Raw genomic sequence first — 20351 nt, forward strand, 5'->3', positions numbered from 1 at the left:
ATCTAATTGCTATTTCACAGAAAAGCAGTAAGTTCCTGAGCATTCCTCTCATCCCTACTGACCCAAGTCTTCTACCCCTAGCTTTAGAGCTCAGAAGCAACTAGACCACAGACACAGCCAAAGGGTAGAGGCTTGAGCTCCATGGAGAAGGATCTAGAAGCTGCCATCACTCTGGGAACCCTTGGCACTGGCCCCTGGTTCTCTGTGCCTCTGCCTCAACCTAGAAACCCACACCCCTGGGTCTCTGGCTTTTGCAAATGTTCTCTCTGCTTCAGCACTACCTCCTCCCCATCCACCCCATACGGTACCTTTCCCCAACCTATGTACATCCAATCTTTAGGTCTCCAATTACACGCTGCCCCTCCAGGAACCTTCCAATATCCCCCAAAACTGGGGAACCTTTCCGTGTTCTCTTACTACCTCTCCGGTTTCTCCCACTGTGGCACTCACCTGAGACAGTGTGACTAGTTTGAGACCCTCTGCCCTACACTATTAGTTATTTAAGAGCAGGAGTTATACAAAAAGTAGCCGGGCATGGTGGTGGGCGCCTGGAATCCCCGCGACTCAGGAGGCTGAAGCAGCAGAACTGCTTGAACCTGGGAGGCAGAGGTTGCAGTGAGCCGACAGAGATCAAGCCATTGCATTCCAGCCTGGGGGACAGAGCAAGACTCCGTCTCAAAAAAAAAAAAAAAAAAAAAAAAGAGCACAGGTCTTAAGGGCCAACTTGACAAATGAACAATGATGGTGAACAAATTGATGCTTTTACTGAGGTACAGATCAAGCACCTCAAGATTGACTTACCACTCACTGCTAACCTAGTCGTGACCGTCTGGAGCACACAGCACTTTGTCACTGTGTCTCACTGGAGGGGGTCACCTCCTACAGAGGTAGGAGCCTCTCGTCTTGCAGATGGGGACTCAGTGGCAGGCCAGTGCTTTCCCTCCACAGCACAATGCAAGGAGGGCTAATTAACAAGATCATTTTGGTAAAGCTCTTTGAGCATCTCAGAGGAAAGCCCCCAGGGAATTGTAAGGCTGCTGCTTTTTCCTCCCTCCTCAAAAGAGCCTTTACAATTAGTCAGCTATGCCTTTTACAGAACCAGCAGGCAGGGCAACGCCGTGGTGTCATTCCAGCACCGACAGACAAAAACCCAAGCTCCACCCCAGCCCTTAACCCCCAGCCCTGTGGCACTCCAATGTTCTTCAGAGCGCACAGTCAGGCACTCCCCACCACCACCACCATCACAGCGGGGAACAAAGGGGCAGGGATTTATGGCCTAAGACTTTTCCCAGATCAGATCTGGGGTCAGCTTCTCTGGGGAAGCTAAATGGAAAAGGCCCCAGTCCCAAATGGATTTCACAGGCAGCCAGGTCACAGCCTTAACGCAAGATTACTCATAGCCCAACCCCTACGCCAACACACACACAATTAGGAAGATTTGTCTCTAAAAGGGACTTTCTGAGGGTCCCCCTTTGGGGATCCTACTGCAAGAGGGTGGCAACAGAAGCATACTTCAAACCCAGAAACTAAAATGTCTTTTCTACTTGGAGAAGTTTTCTCTCTGATTGATCATAGGCTACCTGTCTGCAAACTAAGCTCATATTTTGAAAACAGAACCCGTGGCCCAAATCCTCCTAGCACTAAAACAAAGCATAACGGCCAACTGCTAAAATGCTCTAAGTGCTATATACATATTAAAGTGACTAATCCCTTGCAACAACTCCAGGAGGTGGGTTCTCATTTTACACATGCAGGCACTGAGGCCACAGAAGTAGTAAGTGGTAGAGCCTGGACTCGAACTCAGGCACTGAGGCTCCAGAGTTCATGCTCTGCTGCCCACTGCCTCCCTAACAGACTACACATTAACCAGGGCTATAAACAAAGGCTTGGTCACAGCCCTGGCTGCCATGGCTTTGCTTCAGCATAAGCTGCAGGAGACATGAAGACCTGAAGGATCAGGGCTTACGACATGACACTCTGAAGGACTGAGTCAAGATTCCTTAGGGTGGTTTTTGGACCTGCTACTATGTGACCTTTGGCCATTCACTCTCCGGCAGAACAACATGGTAAAATACAGATCCCCAGTCAAAGGATTGCAGGTCATGGGTAAGCAGAAAGGAAAACAGAAAAAGCATGAGGTCACCGGGATTAGATTATAAAGTTCTTGGATGATGACAGAAGCCCTGTAGTGACCAGGAGACCCAGGATCACAAGGCTCTCTCTCCTGGGCAGGAGGACTTGCTGGAAAAGAACCAAGAGCCCAAGAAAGGGAGGGCTGAAGAACAAACGAAGCACTGAGTACAAAGCAGGACACCAGTGCAGACTGTCAGGAGGCACTGTTTGATGGTGACGGATAAGAGACATGGCACTCAATCGGAGTGCGTTCTGAGTGCATCCCACTCAATCGGAGTGCATTCTGGCCCTAAGAGACCGGATTGGAGCCATTATGTGTGTGCAACTCAGACTCCCACAGAGGTGGCTAAAGTGCCTCCGCTGGTGCTCCCTGGGCGGGGCCAGTCTTTCCTCACTACCCAAAGAGCATCACTCCATACTGTAAGATTCCCCCAAGCCAGGATGAGAACTGGGGTCTCTATACTCACTCTAGAAGACCCCATCTGCTAGGGAAGGAGGAAGCCAGAGAAAGAGGCGATGAGGCAGACAGCAGCCAAACCCTCAAACCAAGTGCCCACGCCTACCCCATCCTATCACACACAGGTCTCCAGTTCTCCTAAGTATGCCCCAGCCATGACCTCTTTCATCTTGCAACACCAATCAATCCAGTCAGTCATCAGTGAATCAGTCTTCTAGAAAACTCACTTTCTCGGCCTGTAATCCCAGCACTTTGAGAGGCAGAGGTGGGAAGATCACTTGATGTCAGGAGTTCAAGACCATCCAGGCCAACAGGATAAAACCCTGTTTCTACTAAAAATACAAAAATTAGCTGTGTGTGGTGGCGGGCACCTGTAATCCCAGCTACTTGGGGGGCTGAGGCAGAAGAATCACTTGAACCTGGGAGGTGGAGGTTTCAGTGAGCTGAGATCGCACCACTGCACTCCAGCCTGGGTGACAGTGCAAGACTCTGTCTCAAAAAAGAAAAAAACAGAAAACTCTCTCAAGTCCTACACTTGTGAAGCCTTCTTTGGGCAGGTCCCCAAAGACTTATCTCTTTTTGAGACAGGGTCTCCCTCTGTCACCCAGGCTGGAGTGCAGTGATACAATCATAGCTCCTTGCAGCCTCGACCTCCAGGGCTCAAGCAATGCTCCTGCCTCAGCCTCCTAAAGTGATGGGATTAGCAGGTGTGAGCCACCACACCTAGCCAAGCTTCCTTTTTGATGGCCTAAGAAGCTCAGACATACACCTTTAAAGATCCATGGGCAGAAGAGGGAGAGAGAGGTTTGGTTTTTTTTCTCTAAATTTGAACCTAAACCACACCCTTCCTCCACCCACACCTGTCCTCTGGAGGAGCTTCTCTGAATACTGCAGGTGCCAAGGCAGGCAGGCTGCAGCAGGCCCTGGATTCCCAGCACAGCAGACTGGGGCCACATCCTTCCCTCCCCACTATGCCTCAGCACCATGCCCCATTCTGACCCAACAGGAAAAAACGGCCACACCCTCAGAACCCACAACAGCCTTGGAGTTCTGCCCTCAGGTCTCCTGTCACAGAGGCAATGGGACCCTGCTCCTTCCCCATCCCATAGGGGCACTCACAGAGAGCCTTCTGGAACTCTGTGTCTCTGGTCCTAGGGAATGCCCAGGGGTCAGCCCATACCCACTGGCCCTCCCTCCCAGGCCAGTGAGCTGAGGACAAGGCAGGAGAGGGGAAAGGACACTTGGGGGCAAACCCTCTGGTGAGCACATCAGAGATTCTCCAGAAAACATTCTGGTTCAGAGAGGCTGGTGTCATCCTTTCATCCACTGCCCTTCACCTCACACTCAAGCATTAGAAGCCGCCGCACCATAGCGGCTTTGGAGCCAGGCAGAAAAGAAGCAAGGGGGGGTCCCCAGAGGCAGCTGCTCCAAAGGCCCCAGTAAGGGAGGAATCCACACGGCACCTGCACACAGGGAAAGTCCTCACTCAGGGGGGACGATGGCGCAGCCCTCCCGTGTGGCCTTCTTCATCCCTCAACTACACCATCTGCTAAACATTCCAAGGGCTCCCAAAGCCAGGGTGGCCCAGCAGCTTTTGTCCTTCCCCCAAACAATCCCCACAACGGCACTTTCGGAATCTCTTCAGAAAAAGTCCCAGAAGGAAGCAATAGAGAAAAGCTATAACTCTTCCAGAAAAAAAACAGGATGAAAGCAATGTGAACTTCCAGAGAGATGTCAGCTAAGATGGTGAAATCACTCAGCTGTGCTCTTACCCGCAGCTTGTCACCACCCTGGGCCACCCTGCTCCCAAACTGTCCCCAGAGGCCCAGCTCTTGCCTGTCTGTTCCCATTGCTCCCCGCACGCTAGGGGCTCTCCTGGGGGAGGGGAGGACCCCCTCCTAGAGGGCGCTTGCCCCTTTCCTAGCAGTTTCCTCACTCTGACCCCTCCAGCCCTCCTGGAGATTCAGCAGCCCTGAGCACCCTAATAAAGCACGAGAGAAGGCTCCCCGGGGAGTGACTCTGTGTTCATGTGAGCAATGTGACCGCCAGCAGAAGCTGTGCCAACAGTGTGACCAAGGTTTCTGGGGCACCCAAACCCAGCCCAGCTGGCTCAAATTCATTTTCCCTTGGGAATGCATTTTCCCACCACCTAGGAGCAGCAGGGCCCATGCAGTCTGGCTGGGTCCCTGCAGCAGGACCACAGCTGCCAGGAAGGAAAAGGACTGTGCCTTGCCAGGGGAGTCCTCCCACATGGACTCCAGGAGAAAGTCTGGGCCTACAGCTGAAGTCCAGAAACTTCCCTCAGCCTGGCACTTGAAGGAAAGGAAAGCCGGGCACCTTGCTCAGAGGGAGAGTCATTCACTCACACCACCCGGTCCCCACCACCACGACATGTATCCACGTTGTCTCTCAAACCTGGAATGGGTCCCCAGATCCTCTGCCTATACAAATTCAGCCAATCACCTCCTTCAGAAAGGCCTCCTTGACCATTTCCCAGCGTACACGCTAGTGCAGTCTGAATAATGCTCTCACATAAGGAAATCTACAGCCTGACCCTCAACCTGTGAATGTCACCTTATGTGGCAAAAGGGACACAGAAGGCAGAGGTGATCAAATCCAGGATCTTGAGATGGGAGAGCAGCCTGGATTAGCCGGGTGGGCCTGATGTGATCATAAGGGTCCTCATAAGAGGAATCTGGCAGGAGTCAGGGTCAGACAAGTTTGACAATAAAAGCAGAGAGACAGAGAGAAGGGGACTAGAAGATGCTATGCTGCTGGCTTTGAAGAGGAGGAAGGGGCCACAAGCCAAGGAAATGGGCAGCCTGGGAAGCTGGGAAGGGCAAGGAAACAAATTCTGCCCTGGATCCTGCAGAAGGAACGTGGCCCTGCAAACCCAGTCTGACTTCTCATCTCCAGAACTTTAAGACAACAAATGTGTGTTGATTTAAGCAACTAAGATTGCGGAATTTGTTACAGCAGCAATAGGAAGTAATCTGCTCCTCTGAACTTGAAACACCCTGAGTATCAGTTAAAGCATTGGTCTTGGGGCTTCATATATACAACCATTTCTTCTGGACAATACGGTAAAACCCAGTGGTCTGGGCCTTCTCTCCCATACCTTCCCTTCAGCCTTAGAGAGCAAGGCACATTCGGTGTTCAATGAATGCCTGCTGGAAGGACTGCGGGACGGTGTCTGGATCAGCTCCCATCACTCACACAGTCAAGAGAAAGGTAAACAGTGGGTGAGGTCAAGACCAAAGCCAGTTCCTCCTAGTCTAATGAGTTTCCACATTAGTCACTGCTAGCAAGTTTCCAATCAACCAAGAAGTGCCAGGATTGGTGACTGCTCTTTCACCCTGGTAGTCCCATCCTACTTGGCCCCAGACAGGGAGCTAGAGCACGGCATGGCTACCCTGCTGGGCTACAGACTAGGTGACCAGCCACAAGAGACTAGGAGGAAGGGGAAGGTGGCCAAGTTTAGAAAGGGACTGTGATGGGTCAGGTGTGGTGGCTCATACCTGTAATCCCAGAACTTTGGCAGGCTGAGGCAGGCAGATCACCTGAGGTCAGGAGTTCAAGACCAGCCTGACCAATGTGGTGAAACCCCATCTCTACTAAAAATAAAAAAATTCACTGTGTGTGTTAATTAGCATGTGATATAATCCCAGCTACTCCAGAGGCTGAGGCAGGAGAATGGCTTAAACCCGGGAGGTGGAGGCTGCAGAGAGCCAAAACCATGACACTGAACTCCAGCCTGGGTGACAGAGTGAGAATCTGTCTCAAAAAAAAAAAAAAAAAAAAAAAAAGAAAGAAAAGAAAAGAAAAGGGACTGTGATGATCTGGTCTCCCTACAAATGTCCCAGGAAAAGCAGTCTATCAGGAAGTTTTGTGTAAACATATGCTAAAGCCAAATGAGGGCAATTACTGTTGATTATAATTTGCTCTTGTTCACAGCCAGGGTAGAGGTCACTTGGCTGCCAGCACAACTTGTCACTATGCAGTGTGCCCCAAAAACAGAACAGCCAAAGAAAGCCCTAAAAGGTGTCGCTAGAAATTACTCCCTGGAAATTACAGACAGATCCAAAGTTCCCAGAGGCCCCACCTCTCTCATCCTGAGGTCAAAAAGACTCACAGGACCACTGCTACTTACCAGCAAAATTCAAGGACCCAGCCCTGTAGATTTGCCATCTCCACAGCCTCATCCCCACTTCAGTGGCTGCTTGTTTTGAGGCCTCTAGGCTGGAGCGGGTGGGCAGGTAGGAGGAAGCTGTATTTACTACTGTCTCAGATTCAAAGGCGCTGGAGAACCTTGGTGGGAATCAAGTGCGTGTGGAGGGGCTCCATTAGGTCCCCCAGCTTTCTCAGCAGAAGAGAATAGGCACAGATGCAGTGGGGCCCACACAGGCCAAATGCAGTCAACTCATCCACAGGCTTTGGAATCAGCCAGACCTAGTTTGAATTCCAGGTCCTCCATTTTTCCTGGCTGTATGTGGCCTTGGGCAAGTCACTTCACCTCACCAAGCTTCAAGTTCCTCATCAGGAAAATAGGCACAGTAATGGTGCCAACCTGACTGGGGTGTCTCCAGGGTTGAGATGATACAAGTAAGTAACCCGTACATCTGACACACAGGACACCCACCAAGAACAGTGGTGGTGATGATGATGGATAAATCACTTAACTGTTCCGTAGCCACCAAGACAATGAGATTTTTCTGACTTGTACCTAAAATGTTTGATCCACATCTCAAATTAATGATACAAGTTAAACTTGGTGAACCAGCATGACCTGACCTTCCCCCACCACCCATGTGTTTATCCATCTTCTATGATCTCAACATCAATACAGACCATTATTTTTTTGAGACGAAGTCTCTCTGTCACTAGATAGGAATCCAATGGCACAATCTTAGCTCACTGTAACCTCAGCTTCTCGGGTTCAAGTGATTCTCCTGCCTCAGCCTCCCAAGCAGCTGGGACTATAGGGGCGTACCACCACGCCCAGCTAATTTTTGTATTTTTAGTAAAGATGCAGTTTCACCATGTTGGCCGGAAAGTAGACCGTGATCTTATAAAGGCAGACACACAGCAATTCAGCTGGAAAGTAAAGCAGGCTGATACCCATACCCAACAGGAGGTCAAACCAAGAAATGAAGTATAAATGAGTCCGAATCCCACCCCTACAGCAGACAGGGTGCATTCCTCAGGGATCCACACGGAGAGACGGCATGTACTACAGGGAGCTGGAGAGAAACATGGCCATGAGGCATGGCAGGCCTGAGCAACAGCAGAAGTGGAGGCAACTTGAGACAGCAAAAGCACAAATAAGTGATTAACAAAAACCATCCTTGACACTGGTCCCTGGGTTGTAAACCCATCTGCAGGGTAGACATCTGGGAGGGCCAGGGCATAAGGCAAAATGGCAAGGTACTGGGAAAGGTTCTAGTGTGGATCCATTCCTAAGTCACGGGGAATATCAAGAAAAGGAAAAGCAGAAGAACGTGTGTGAAGGAGCCTGGGGTCTGCAGCCAGCACGCCTCCAAACTACCCTAGCTCTGCCTAGCCACTGCACAATCAGGAGCAAGTCAGCATGCTCTTTGTGCCTTGATCTCTCTCCGATTTGAAGATGACCCTGGTAATCTTCCTACCCAAGCTGTCCAGAAAGACATCATGGCAGTCCTGTAGTTAGGACAAATCACACATAGACCCCACTCTTCAGAGCTTACATTATATAATGCAAAACAAGACAAGTGCATCTGTAAGAAAAGGAGGAGAGCATCCAGTCGTGAGCAGTATGGGAGTTCAAGACTGCTTCCAGTTTGGGAATTCATTCAACACTCCTGAACACGAATACCAGGCCCTGGGGATATGACATGAATAAGACCTTGTCCTATCTTTGAAGAACTTGAACTTCAGAAGGAAAAATGGCCAAATAAACAGAGTATTCACAAAACAATGCCTTCAGTCCTAATACAAAAGCATGAATAAATAAACTGTGCTAACAGAGGAAGGAGTAGCTAGTGCTACCTGGGGGACCAGGAAGCTTTCTAGGAGGAGGTGACATCTTAGCTGAGTCATAAATGAGTAAGCTTTTGCCAGGTGAAGAAGAGATCTGAGTGCATTTGCTGCCAAGAGAGCAGCTGAGTCCTGAGAGGACCCAGACCACCCCAGGCCATCTGGGGCATCTGGCAACAAGAGGCCAGGCTGCAAGGCAGGACAAGGACAGGCGGAAGGAATCCACGTGACTTTGTGGGAAAGGACAGATCCAAGACAGGTATGGAAGAACAACTACCAAGACACGTGGAAGTGGGGCTCCATGAGACAAGGTGTAACAACGTGCCCTAAAAAGGTCCAAACCATGAAATGGGCTGTGGCTGCAGGTGTCCCTAGAGCCAAGGAGTTTTCAGGAAGAATGCAGAAGCCCAGGAAGGTGCTGGCTGTTCAGAGACAGCTTCAAGGAGGAGCGAGAGATCAAGAGAACATCGGCTAGAAAAAAGAATGAGACCCATTCCCACCCATGTAAAGGGGGAGGAAATGAGACCCAACATAAATGTGAAGAGATGAAGCTACATATAAACTAACTGCTTCTAGGAGCAGGAAGAGAACATCTACTATAGAAAACTGAGATGCCAGTTCTTAAATGGAAGAAATCTCTCATTGGGATTTCAGGCCAGCAGCTCTCAACTGGACTGGGGAAGGAGTTTGTGTGCATCCTACTACCCAAGGGTTTTTTCCTTCCCTCAATTTTCACTTTCCCTTCCTAAGCACATCAGAACGGTGGCTTGGGGGCAAGGCTGCCAGGGCACTTCCCTAAAACACAACTCCCTTCCCAATTCTAAGAATGAGTCCAGATCCAGAAAGTTATGTAAACAACCCCAGGCCTCCCCTCCCTCATTCCTCTTCCTCGCAGGTGATACAGCAAGAAAAGAGCTCCAACAAAACCCCCTTTGCCATGGGCTCTGACCTTGGGGTTGATGCCTGACCCAGAGAAGTTAGGAACGTGGATTTCCAAATCAGATCTTATGGACATGGACACACACACATACACACACTCGTGTAAATTCCCAAAGGTGGCCAGCCCTTCAGCTAGCAGGGCCACACACACTTCCTCCATCCTACAGAACCCAGTGGGCCCCTCTCCACCCATAGGTCCTTCCCTATGAACCGTGTTCCCCTTCTAAGGGGCCTCACCGGAGAGGCCTAAGAAACTCATCCAACCAGTTCCTGGGTAGAGGAGGCGCACTTCCTGTCTCAGCTGGAAGGGTACCTGGACCAGAATTCAGACTGGTGGGGCAGTGTCACCCAATCCCAATTCTGGGGTGCACGCATGTGGAGACATAGCCCAGGCAGCATCTACTCCTGGAAAAGTGAGGCCTTGATTTGGGGTCAATCTGCCCCGATCTCCACGCTTCTGCTCCTCGGAGCTATGGAAGTGGTGGGTGCCAGGATCGGGTCCGGGTCAGCTGCCCCCGGGGAGGACACAGGGTAGGGAAAGAACCTCCTTTCACCTGCTCTACCAGCTGCCATGGTTTGATCCAAAACAACCACCCTCTATGGATTCTGGGAAAAGGAAACATCAGGAAGAAGTGGGAGATTAACTCTGCTTTTCTCTCTCTCTCTCTCTCTCTCTCTCTCTCTCTCTCTCTGTGTGTGTGTGTGTGTGTTTGCAGGGTCCTACATGACCTTCTCTAACCACCCAACTCCAAATGTTCAAGACAAGAAGTCCCCCTGAAGCCTCCGGCAGAAGCATTTACAGTCACCTCCAAAAGGAACACAGGATTGTCTTGCTGTCACCCACCCACATGGAGTCCACTAAGAAGAGCAGCTCCCCTACACCTGCTCCCTTTATAGTTCTCAGTGTCTAACCCTCAAGGGAAGAACCTGTCTTTTGCCCTAAAGCCTGTGACTGGCTGGGTTTCCTGGGGGGAGTACGGCAAGGCTTAGAGGCCCAGAGTTGAGAAAGCCTTATCCCACCCCATTCCCATCCCCTGGCCTGGCCCCGGCCGAGCACCTACCGCTTTCCTCAAGAGGGCTCCCATTCGGGCACCATGAGGGTGGCAAGGAGCCGGGCAGCCACATTGTCCCCAGCACCGGCAGCCCAGCAGTTAACAGGCTTGGGGCGAGCAGCGGGCTGCCACCAACAGCCTCGGGAATTAAAGCGCCCGCCGCCTCCTGCAAAACTTCGTCAATAAACGTTCTATTCAGAACCAGTTCCGCGTGTGGGTCATACTTTCTGCATTTCTCTCATTCCTGATTGCTGGGGGGCCCTAGCCCAGGAAACGCGACTTCCCAACACAATTCTGTAGGTCCCCACTGGGTGAGGACCCAGGCCACAGCTCTAAGAGGTGAGCGCCACAGGGCTGAGGACCTGCAAGTACCTCCAGCAATGAAGCACAGGGATACTAACCACAGGAAGTCCAATACTGAAGACTCCAGAACAAAGCCAGATCATTCACCAGCACAACAATGCTCTGTTTATGCAGCACCGCCCCCACCCCAGGCCCTCCAGGCGGGAGGATAATTAACCCTTCTGCCCTCACAATACTGGGGGCAGAGAGGAAGGGCAAGTGGCCATCCCTATTTTACAGGTCAGGAAACAGAGGCACAAGGCTCCCCAAATGCCTCACTGAAATAATCTCAGCCAGCATTTATTAGAGTGTACCACACCTCAGGCAAAACACATTCTCTCCATAATCTCACAACACTCAGGTACCCAGGGCCATATAGTCAGGGAAGTGACTATATGGGAGCCAGGGTTTGCCGGAATCCACAACCCCTGTGCCCTTCACCATTCTCTACACGACCTGCCACAGAGCCTGAGTTGGAGCCAAGAAGGCCATCTCTCTCCCCACCTCATAGGAATGCTCTCAAGCCCTTTTTGCTTTTTAACATGTGACACTGTTTGCTCACAAGTTCCTAGAGTATGGGGCAACCTCAGAAAGGAGCCAAAATGGAGTCACCTGGGAATTCATAAGTCACCTGTAGATGCCTCCAGAAATGGTACATGACCAGCAGTAGGCAACCCCAAGACGGAGGCCTTCCTTCTCCACCCACACGCTCTCACAGCAGGGGCACCAACCTGCACAGGGCTCAGTGAGTGGCAAGCATCCCACGCTGTTTTTTCTGAGTGTTCTGTTGCCTCAACTCAGTAACAACTTCCTAGAGGTAAGAACCAGATCTTCCAGCGTTTTGTGCTCTTTTTTCCCCCAGGTCCTCTGGTACTCAAATCCCTACTTCTCATTTTGGCCATTGTGCAAAAATGTGCCAGAAGAAGGTGGAAACACACAGGATGGATGGTATTTTGGGGGCTGTTGTGCTGGGAGAAAAAGGCAGCCCCAGTAGGAGCACAGACATAAGTTTGGGAAGGGAAGGCCAAGCTGTTCACCTCCTCTCTGCTGCTCAGTCATACCCAACCCAGAGAAGAAAGCTTCAGAGTCATGGCTGGGACAACTTCCTGTGTGAAAAGAAGACTATTCAAATTCACTCACATTTATTGACAGTATAAACCAAGTGCCACGTGCTAGGGACACAGCAGTGGGTAAGACAAATCCTTGTTCTCATGGAGCTTACATTCCAATGAGGAAGATAGCCACAAAAAGGCAGACAAATAACTAATATATTTTTGGAGCAGGTAAGTGCTATGAAAAAGATAGAGGAGGGAAAACAGAGTATGACTGGAGGATGGGAATTTCTGCTGGCTAGGGAGGCCTGGGAAAGCATTAAAGAACTGACTCTAGAGCAGAGACCTGTACTGTAAGAAGCAGCCAAACATGCGATGATCTGGGGATGAGCCTTTCAACAAACAGTCTTTTCCTCTACTCCACCATAGCCATCCACTCACACGTCTCATATGCCCTAGACCTCAACATCACCAATAAATGAACACTTTCAAAATCTTGCTTTGAAGTATCCCACCCTCTATATCCACTGAAGAGGAACCTGACACAGAAATTTCAAACCACACAAGGAAACAAACCATCATAAGTCAGAAAATCAAACTGGCACTCAAAGAACTAGAAATTAACAAATAGGTCTACAATAGATATTCAAAGATGAATAGTTTAAATGATTGGGAATAGAAAAGAGATAAAAATCATAATAAAAGAACATGATAGTAAGGAACAAGCCAATTAGAAAAAGCACTACATGAAAATAAAATATTCATTGTTAAAATTTAAAACTCAATAAATGGAAAATTAAACACAGCTAAAGGGACAATTAGTTAGGTGAAAGATAAACTGAAGAAATCATCCTGAATTTAGATGAAAGAAATAAGATAGGAAATATGAACATTAATAGACTTAGAGGTCCACAGAGAAACAAAAAGGAAATGGGGGAGATGCAAATTTCAGAGATAATGTATATGAATTTTCCAGAACTGAGGATAGACATTAGTCCTCAGATGGAAGAAGGCACACAGCAAGTTAAATTCCAAATAAGCCCACGTTTAGACATATTGTATGTGGTATAAATGCAGAACACCAAAGACAAAAAATATCTTAAAGGATGATAAGGAAATGTCATGAACTATATGCCAATGAATTAGATAACTTTGGTGAAACAGACAAATTTCTGGAATGGCACAAACCACTGACAGATTTAGAAAGAAAAATTCTAAACAAGAGATTGAATTAGTAACTTTTAACCAATAAAGAAAAGCCCAGGACTAGGTAGCTTCCCTGGTAAAGTCTACAAAACATTTAAAGAATAATTCATATCAATTCCTTACAAACCCTCTCCCCCCAAAAATAGAGCGGCAAATACTTCCCAACTCATTCTATGAGGCCAGTATTATCCTGCTACCAAGATCAGACAAGATATCAGAAAAAAGAAACCTACAATCCTACATTCCCTATGATCATAGACACAGAAATCCTCAACAAAATACTAACAAATTGAACCTGGCAACCATAAAAAGGAATATACACTATGACCAAGTGGCATTTATCCCAGAGATGCAAGATTAGGTTAACATCTAAAAATTAATTGATATAATTCAAGTTGATAATAGGATGAAGTATAAAAATCACCTGATCATTTCAATACACCCAGAAAAAAAATTTGACAAAATCCAACAGTCTTCTATGATAAAAACACTCAACAATCTAGGAAGAGAAGAGAATATCCCCAACTTTACACAGAGCATCCATGAAAAACCCACAGGTACATCATACTTGAGAAAGACGATGCTTTTTCCCTAAGATTAGGAAGACGACAAGGATATCCAGTCTTGTCACTATGTTTTCTCTATTCATAGATAACCTGAACTTGTATATGGAAAATCCTAAGTCATCTACTATAAAACTCTTAGAACCAATAAAAGTGTTCAGCAATGTACCAGAGTACAAGATCAATACACAAAAACCTATTTTATTCCTGTACACTAGCAATGAGCAATCATAAAAGGAATTAAGATACTTAGGAATATACTTAAAGAACAAAGTATAAGACTTGTATGCTGAAAACCACAAAACACTGTTGAAAGAAATTAAAGAAGACCTAAAAGACATTCCTTGTTCATGGAATGGAACACGTAACATTAAGACTCAACAAATCAATCTAAAGATGCAACATAATCTCTATCAAAATATAGTTGATTTTCTTTTTGCAGATATTGACAAGCTGATCCCAAAATTCATATGGAAAAGCAAGTGACCCAGAATAGCCAAAACAACCTTGAAAAAGAACCAAGTTGGAGGACTCATACTTCCTGATTTCAAAACTTACTACAAAGCCATAGTTATCAAGACTCTGTGGTACTGGCATAAGGAAAGACATATACATCAATGAAAGAGAATAGAGATTATAGAAATAAAACATCACATTTATTGGCAATTGATTTTCAACAAGGTGCCAAGGCAATTCAATAGGGAAAGAATAATCTTTTCAACAAAAGGTGCTAGGAGAACTGAATCTTCATGTGCAAGAGAATGAATCTGGACACCTATTTCACATCATATACAAAAAAGTCAAAATGTGTCATAGCTCTAAATGTAAGAGTTAAAACTATCAAATTCTAAGAAGAAAAGATAGGAGTAAACTTTTATGAACCTGTGTGAGCAATGGTTTCTTAGGTACAACACCAAAAGCACTAGCAACAGAAGAAAAAATAAACTGTACTTCATCATCGAAATTTTAAACTTTTGTGTTTCACAGTGCAGTACCAAGAAAGTGGAAAGACAAACCACGGAATGGAAAAAAAAAATCTGTAAACTGTATATTTAAAAATGAACTTATATCAAGAATACATAAAGAACCCTTAGAATTCAATAATAAAAAGACAATTCAATATAAAAATGGGTAAGGAATCTGAAGACATTTCTCCAAAGATGATATACACATGCTCAATAAACACATGAAAAGGTGTTCAACATCATGACATTAGGGAAATGCCCCTGGAACTATAATTAATACTACTTCATACTGCCCAGGATGGCTAAAATCAAATGATGGACAATAACAAGTATTGCTAAAGATCTGGAGAAATCAGAACATTGTACATTGCTGGTGGGAATGTAAAATAGTTAAGCCTACTTGGAAAACGACTTAGCAGTTCCTCAAAAAATTAAACATGACTTCATGACCCAGCAATCTAATGCTAGGTATATACCTTAGAGAACTGAAAACATATGTCCACACAAAACTTGTACATCAGTGTTCATATCAGCAGTATTCATAAGAGCCAAAGAGTGGAAATAACTCAACAGTACACCAGCTAAACAAAATGTACGATAAACAAAATGTATGATACCCATACAAAGGAACATCATTCAGCAGAAAAAAAGGAATGAAGTACTGATATATGCTACAAATGAGAACTTTGAAAACCTCAGGCTAAATGAAAAAAGACAATCACAGAAGATTACATTATTATATGATTCCATTTTTATGAAACATCCAGAATAGACAAGTTTGGAGCCAGAAAGCCTATTAGTGGTTGCCTATGACCAGGGGAAGAGGAAAATGGGAAATGACTGCTAATGGGCACAGGGTTTCTTTTGGGAGGTGACAGAAAGGTTTTAAACTTAGTCTGGCTCTGTGGCACAATGGATAGCGCACTGGACTTCTAAAAATGTTTTAAACTTAGATAGCGGTGATGATTGCACAACACTAAATATATTAAGAACCAGTGAAATATATACCTTACATGGGCGGATTTTAAAATACGTGAAATATATCTCAACAAAGCTCTAAAATAAAAAATAAATATATAAATAAATAATGAACATCATAAAATGAAACTGGTTCGTAGGAAATAATATAGACTATTAAATAACCAGTGCCGGAAAAAAAGAATGGCTATTTCTCTGGAAAAAATAAGATCAGTTCCTTCTTACAAGGTTGAGTGGTTCTCAACCATGGCTATATATAAAAGTCACCAGGGGCATTTCATAACCATGCCTGGACCCTACCCCCAAAGTATTTTTATTTTATTGATCCAATCTGGGTGAGACTCAGGTATCAGTATGTTTTTTAAGCTCCTCATGAGGTTTTATACGAACTAGTGTCATGTAAAAAAAATACGTTCCAAATAAATTTAAAAAGTACATGTGGGAAGCAGAAGTTAAATTAGAAGGTCAGATGTGGTGGCTCATGTCAGGAATCCCAACACTTTGGGAGGCTGAGGCGGGAGGATCTCTTGAGCCCAGGAGTTCAAGACCAGACTGAGCAACATAGTGAGCTCCTGTCTCTACCTAAATTAAAAAAAAAAAAAAAAAAAAAATTAGTTGATCGTGGTGGCAGTGCCTATGGTCCCAGCTACTCAGGAGGCTGAAGTGGGAGGACTGCTTGAGGATGGGAGGTCGAGGCTATAGTGATGCATTATTGTGCCACCGTACTCCAGCCTGGGTGACAGAGTGAGACCCTGTCTCAACAAAAAGAAAGAGAAAATCAACACTTGCTAGATCTAGATGGTGGGAACATGGGGTAGGGGCTCCTATGCAGGCATGGGCCCCAGCCACCCTGGAGACCAGCTGTGGCAACTGGCACCTAGGCTGCACAGCACAGCATCCTTCCCCAGTTTCCAGGCCCAAACAAAGGAACAAACCTCCTGTGGAAAGAGCCCTGGGAGGTTTTAAATTGCAACTCCTCCCTGTCATTTTCTGGCTTCAGAAAGTGCTGTGTGACACCCAGGTAGGTGCTTATGATGTAAATGCATTAAAAGCACTCTTGTTTCAACTGAGACAAACACCCTTTGGAATAACTGGCAATCTGCTTGGGTGGAGCTGAATTAAGATTGGACACATCCAGCCTCTACTGTAACACAGCAAAACCTTGGCCAGCTGGAACCCCTGCAGGGAGAGGGCATCCAAAAAGCAGCATTTGCAAGATTGTGCAGTTTCAAAACAGCGTTGGGTAGGGCTAACAGTGTGCTCCAAAAGTTCAAACCCCATCCCTGCCAGTATTAGCTGAGCGATCCTGAGCAAGTTACCCAACTCGTGGTGACTAGGTTTCCTCATCTGGGGGTGAGGGAAGGGGGTAAACCACCTACTTGGCCTTGTTGAAAGGATTAGTGTTATTATTACCTAAGTAACAACACTTAAAATTTTAGCCAACCTGACTGGGAATCTTTTAAAAATCTGTTATACACTTCCCTGCCTTCCTAAACAGAGTCAAGGGAATATAATTTAATTAACCTTTTCTCGATGACTCTGGGTCACAATTACCAGCAAAGCCTCAATTATCAAACTGATGATCCCAAGCCACTCCCCCCAAAAAAAGACTCCCAGCTCTTCTGCTAGCACTTGCTTTTCCTGGAGTTTTTATCTCAGTCTGCTCTCACTGCCAACTCTGCACTATAGTCATTTTCCCCCCTCTATGCTGGTTTCTTTATTCTCTTTCATTTTATGTATTTATTTTTAGGCGGAGTTTTGCTCTTGTCACCCAGGCTGCAGTGCAATGGCGAGAATCTCGGCTCACGGTAACCTCCGCCTCCTGGGTTCAAGTGAATCTCCTGCCTCCGCCTCCCGAGTAGCTGGGATCACAGGTGCCCACCACCACACCTGGCTAATATTTGTATTTTTAATAGAGATGGGGTTTCACCACATTGGCCAGGCTGGTCTCAAACTCCCAACCTCAGGTTATCCACCGGCCTCAGCCTCCCAAAGTGCTAGCATTACAGGCGTGGGTCACCACACCTGGCCTTTATCCTCTTTCATTTGCTGCTTCTTCCAAACTTGAAAATAGGATGACACAGCTTATATGTAAGTTAAACAGGATCTGAGGCGGCTGGTATGAAGAAAAATGCAGGAACTTGAGTCCTCGACCTTCTTGGCTACATGCAAATAAGCAAGGCTGCTGGGTAGCTGAGTTCCAAATAAGACTTTAGGGTAGGAGAGATGTCATTGGATATTATGGAACATATTATAGGAAGAACTATATCCAACACTATAAGTACACCTTGCTGTCCATTTTGGGGCCAATCTGCAAGGTAGCAAAATGTGTAGCAAGCCTTGGAAGGCAGGTTCCAATGACTGCAGGTCTCCTTCCTACATGCTGCAGGAATACAGGGCTTCCTGCCCTAGTGTCAGAACAGCTGACTACAGGTTAACTTCTTAGAACCTTATGGACATTTTTTGTCAGGAACAGAACACTTATAAAGAGTGTGAATGTTTCCTTAATTCCTAAGATCTCATCACACAGTAGGCTTTTACTTATTAAACAAATGCTTATTGGAATCCTAGTATACAACAGGCCCTGGGGATGTAGCAATGAGCTGGAGGAACAGAAGCTGTATGAGAAGACTGGTTCCTTTTCAATAAATACTTCACACACACACACACACACACACACACACACACACAGTCTCACAGCCTGGGAAGTAAAGGATGTGAGTTTTTAAGAGCTTCCAGCATCTGTAGGACCCATCTCTCCTCTTGGGACCCTGTTCCCAAGGTAAAATAGACTTCACTCCTGCGTCTTTCCCTTCCAGTCCCAGCCCAGATTCTGGTGATAATCAGATCAACTTGTGGGACCCTCTAACTGTGTTTCATGAAAGGTCGCATGCACAGCTACCACTGTGCCCACGAGAACCCTATTCAGGCTGTGTTCAGCCCAAATCTGCTCAGCATGAGTGTTCAAGTCCTTAAAACTCCATTCCTTGAGCTTACATAAGGGCTCCCTTCCCTAAGGTCAGCCAAGATAACTGTAGAAAGCCCTATTCTCCCTAGCGCTTGCATTCCCTGATGGCAACAGCCCACCTAGGGCTGGACTCGACCCTGCCACTGCCTTCTTCCCCCTAATACCATGGGATTACCTAGGAGGAAGAAGGCAGTGGCAGGGTCCCATGGATCAAAAGCTGCAGCAGATGAGACCACAAGCCCAGATCACTCTCAGGGTGGGACCCCAGCCCAAGCCCAGCACATCCTGCTAATCACACTTTGTACCATTCTCAATGCCATCTGGGCACAAAGATGAGCCCAGCACCATTCCTGGCCTCAGACAGCAACCCAGTTAGCAAGGCCAACCTTTATCCCCAGGCAGCCAACACACAGTGGGGCTACCAGTGGCTCTAGATAGGCCCCCTTCGGGTCAGTTTAGACCATGCCGCCATCCAGTTTTCTTTCTCCTGACTTCAGGTCACCCAACGCTAACATGCTTGGGGCTTTTCAGGGCCTTTGCAACTTCCTCTGTTATCAGATCATCTCGCTTTTACCCGTCTCCAGGCACCAACTGGCAGGCTCAGGAAGTTCCTTCATCATAGGGCCTGCCTGGCTGCCCTGAGTGTGCAGCCACACGCTTTGGGGGTGGGGCAGGGGGGTAGATCTCGCCATGACCACTTCCCTAGGCCTCACCCTCCACTGCCCATCCCTCACTTCCTGAGCTAGGGCAGGGTGCCCAGGAAGCCACTCACCACAGACTATGACAGCGGTACTTTAGATTACACCCCTCCCTTCGAGGCCATGGTACCAGCAGAGAGGGGCGGAGATCCATCAGATCAGCTGGGTGGAAGCGGCTAGGAGCTAGACTAGAAGCTAGGCAGACGATGCTGAGCTCTCATTGTGTCTGTCACTCTGTTACTTTAAATTCTGGTCCATGGAGAACCTTTATTGGAAGTCTTCCTAGCCTTCTCAGAGCCGCCACCAGAATCCTCTAGCTACTTTTTTGGGCTTTCCTAGGACAGGTCCACCCACCATCTGCACCCTCCCCCACTTTCCCTACTACCCCTGGTCCTCTCCCACCAGCTGGCATCGACCTCCAGGAATAATTGACCTACAGGAGGCTGGGGGAGGGGTAGACAGCTGTGAGGCAGAGTTGGGAGGCCAAGGAGGTGTGATTCACTGGGGCTGGCTGGAAGCAGGGGGAATTCCAGAGCAAGAGGGGGGTGGTCAGGGCTGCCCCAGTCATCCTATCTGTGGGGGCGCAGTGGGGGTGGCACAAAGCACACACCTGGAAGTCCCACGTCTTCAGCCACCTGCAATCTAGGGTAGAGCAGGAAAGGCTCCCTAACTACAAAGTTTTTGCCAAGGTTTTCTATTTTCCCCTCCCTCTAATTCCCTACTCCTGTCCAATACCTAAAATGAAAAGCTTTGCACCTAGAGTCCTTAGCAATGGCATTAACTATCTCATGCTAGCCCTGCAGAATTTGGCTGGAGAAATAATTTATGGAACCTCTCTATCGTCTTTGCTAAGCATTCACCATGTCATCTCACTGTACGTGGTCATGATGCCGCATATGGTAGGTATGGTGACTAATTCCCTGCTATAGGTGAGAAACGCCGCATGTGGTAGGTATGATGACGAATTCCCTGCTATAGGTGAGAAA

At 47.2% G+C, this 20351-nt stretch overlaps 1 protein-coding gene across 8 annotated transcripts in view; it reads right to left on the reverse strand.

Moving 5' to 3' along the window:
* The window catches only part of PLEKHG3 (pleckstrin homology and RhoGEF domain containing G3), a 74103-nt gene that overhangs the window by 18721 nt on the left and 35031 nt on the right, over nt 1-20351 (reverse strand). The window contains exon 1 of one of the 8 annotated variants that reach the window (XM_032245887.1): nt 10603-12710. The exons of the other annotated variants lie outside the window; for them this stretch is intronic. Within the exon in view, the coding sequence (XP_032101778.1) occupies nt 10603-10626 (24 nt within the window). The 5' untranslated portion in view covers nt 10627-12710. Of the gene's footprint in view, nt 1-10602; nt 12711-20351 lie in introns of those variants that run through there. 8 annotated transcript variants of the gene reach the window in all.

This window comes from Sapajus apella, unplaced genomic scaffold (assembly GCF_009761245.1).
Source record: "Sapajus apella isolate SASKATOON/1434 unplaced genomic scaffold, GSC_monkey_1.0 scaffold59, whole genome shotgun sequence".
In the NCBI taxonomy this organism is placed as follows: Eukaryota; Metazoa; Chordata; class Mammalia; order Primates; family Cebidae; genus Sapajus; species Sapajus apella.